The sequence below is a fragment of the Ips typographus genome, linkage group LG15 (assembly GCF_016097725.1).
Source record: "Ips typographus isolate SLU linkage group LG15, UJ_Ityp_2.0, whole genome shotgun sequence".
Lineage (NCBI taxonomy): Eukaryota > Metazoa > Arthropoda > Insecta > Coleoptera > Curculionidae > Ips > Ips typographus.
Window position 1 is genome coordinate 2697309 of NC_138436.1, and position 2698 is coordinate 2700006.

General features: G+C 38.6%; 1 protein-coding gene across 1 annotated transcript; it reads right to left on the minus strand.

Moving 5' to 3' along the window:
* Positions 1-1291: 1291 nt before the first annotated feature.
* Positions 1292-2354, minus strand: LOC145738272 (uncharacterized). Its single transcript, XM_081993098.1, has 2 exons — positions 2188-2354; positions 1292-2137 (listed from the first exon to the last, which is right to left on the minus strand). The coding sequence occupies exons 1-2, from the start codon at positions 2352-2354 to the stop codon at positions 1975-1977; spliced, it is 330 nt and encodes a 109-aa protein (XP_081849224.1). The 3' UTR covers positions 1292-1974.
* Positions 2355-2698: the final 344 nt, after the last annotated feature.

Below are 2698 nucleotides of genomic sequence, written 5' to 3' on the forward strand. Positions count from 1 at the left end.
CTAGAACTGGAATCTATCGAATATTTTCTAGAATCTAGCAGCTTAGTGGAAATGCGAATATTTCGAAAACTATTACATTTAGGTATAGGACATATTAAAAAAAAAATGTTCAGAATTGTTTGATAATTCTAGAAAATTGAAAATATATAGGGTGTTCCATTTGAAAAAATATAACTTTGACTTGTCACGCATTTCTGAAACGTCCTGTATAAATAACAATATATTCTGCAAATAGCTTGCATCATCTCGTACAACTTTTCTATTCATAATTTTTTTCTAATGTGAAAAATAAAAAAGTTGAGAGAGGGGACGTTATAAATGATCACCGTGTACATATCACATTGTTCTCATTAACTAGGTATTAGTTTGTCCCACGAGGTGCTCTAAATTGACCAAATCCAACACTGCTCCTCCAAATTCACCTTTTTAGGAAAGCATACATGTGACTAATGTCCATTTATTGGTTTTAATATCAAACTCTTACACCGAATTTAAACTGTCATGACGGTTATTAAAACCTCCAACAGCCAATAACCGATCATTCAATGATACTGTTACAAAGGCCTCATAGCCAGATTAAGATTTCCTGAAATTCAGGGAAAAAACGAGGGGGTCACTATATAGAATTTCCCTAAGTTTAGAGAAAAAGTGCACAACGTGGCAACCGCTTCCTAGGGGTGTCCCAAACTTACCCCGCTAATACGAAGTCTCAACCCTCTAGGCCTTAAAATAAGGAAGTTACTTAACCCCATGTAAAATGCAAATCCACAAAACAGCTACTTTTGGACATGTCTCGGTATCTTTAAACTTGGATTGGCGCATCGGATGGAATGTTCGCCATACAATAAACGTATAGCGGGAATATTCGAGAATCGTGTGTATTGGCGTAACAGGTTCCCAACTCATAACCATTCCTGACACAGCAATCATGGTATCATTTAATGTTTTCAACCTCTTTCCTAGCATCCCACCACTCGATCGTTTAAACTTTGTCCGAGATCTGTTGTCTGCCTCCGAAGGTCTGGACCCTTTCCAGGTGGAAGACTTACTAACCCTAGTGGCTCTGGTACTGGATCAAAACTCCTTTCAGTTCAACCACACCTTCTATTCACAGTCCGGGGGCCTGGCTATGGGTTCATGTCTTCTCCCCTCTACTAGCAGAAATTTTTATGTCCAACATTGAACATTCCCTAGAATCCTACCGCTCCTTCAATAAAATAGTATTTTTCAGAAGATATGTGGATGACATTTTTTGTATTTTTGACGGGTCCCTAATGACCTTCAACAACTATTCATATTTCTTAACAATTTACAGCATTCAATCTCATTCACCATGGAATTAGAGTCATCCCATAAACTACTTTTCCTTGATATCTTGCTTTACAGGTCCTATAATCACATTGAGTTCTCCATTTATCACAAACCCACCAGTACGGACTGCATTATCCCCTTCCAATCCAATCATCCTCTCAATCAGAAGGTTGCGTCCCTAAACTGTTTCTTTAACCGCCTATTTAACATTCCAATGTCTGAAACAAATTTTAATTTAGAACTTTCTTGGATTAAAACAGTTGCAACCAATAATAAATTTCCCAATACATTAATCAATAAAATTTATTTTAACCATTTAAAAAAATTTGTCAATAAGAAATTAATACACAAAGACACATCTGAAGATACAAAATTCTTTTCAATCCCCTTTTTAGGCCCTCTCTCACTTCAGATGAAAAATATTTTCAGGTCTAACAACATAAATATTTGCTTCAAAGTTTCCCACACCTCCAGACATTTCCTTTTTAACTCCAAAGATCCTACTCCTCAACTGCATAAATCAGGCGTTTACCAACTGTCCTGTTGCACTCCTGGATGTAATGCTCTCTATGTTGGTCAGACGGGCAGGAGGTTCTCCACTCGTATTCACGAGCACACTCGGGAGTTCTTGAAGTTCACTAACAACCCCAACCTAAACACTAGCTATATGAAATCTAATTTTTCTCGGCATCTTCGTCTGAATGGCCACACCTTCAATACTGAACAGGGTTTCAAGATTCTGCACGTGTGTGCAAAGGGCAGCCTCCTCAACCACCTTGAGGTGCTTGAGATCAACAGGGCCTCTGATGATGGTGGGCACACCTGCCTGAATGATCAGCTTAACCATCCATCAACTTCCTTTTTTAAGTCCCTCACCTTTTAATGCTTCCTAATCCCTCGTAAACACTCCCAGCACCCCATCTTTCAACATCCCCTCCTTCACTAGCGTGTTGGTCGGTGTTTGCACTTTCTGCGGGGTTTAAAATCTTATTTGAGCCCTTGGCTACCCCCTTTTTGCTCATTGCGTTGTCCACCCGCCACATGTTTGTTGGTTAGTGCATTGTTTATTTCTGGTTTTAACTTTACATCTTGTTGTATAAATGGTTGCAGCTTTAACCTTTTATTGTTAATCTTTGATTGATTTGTGGGTTGCAGAACTGCCCACCTGTTGTCACCTAGGTTATTGATTTTATTGTAATCCCCTCTTAAACGTTCCCCCTGCCTTTGTATTAACGGCTTATCACTGCGGTTTTTTCAAAGTTTTTTTAAAAAATCACCATTTTGTTTCCTGTTCGATCGCCGCTGCCGTGGATGGTGGATTGGTTTTTAAATTTATCTTTTTTCCATAGGGTCTAACCCAGCCCTTAAAATGGGTCTAATTTTAATT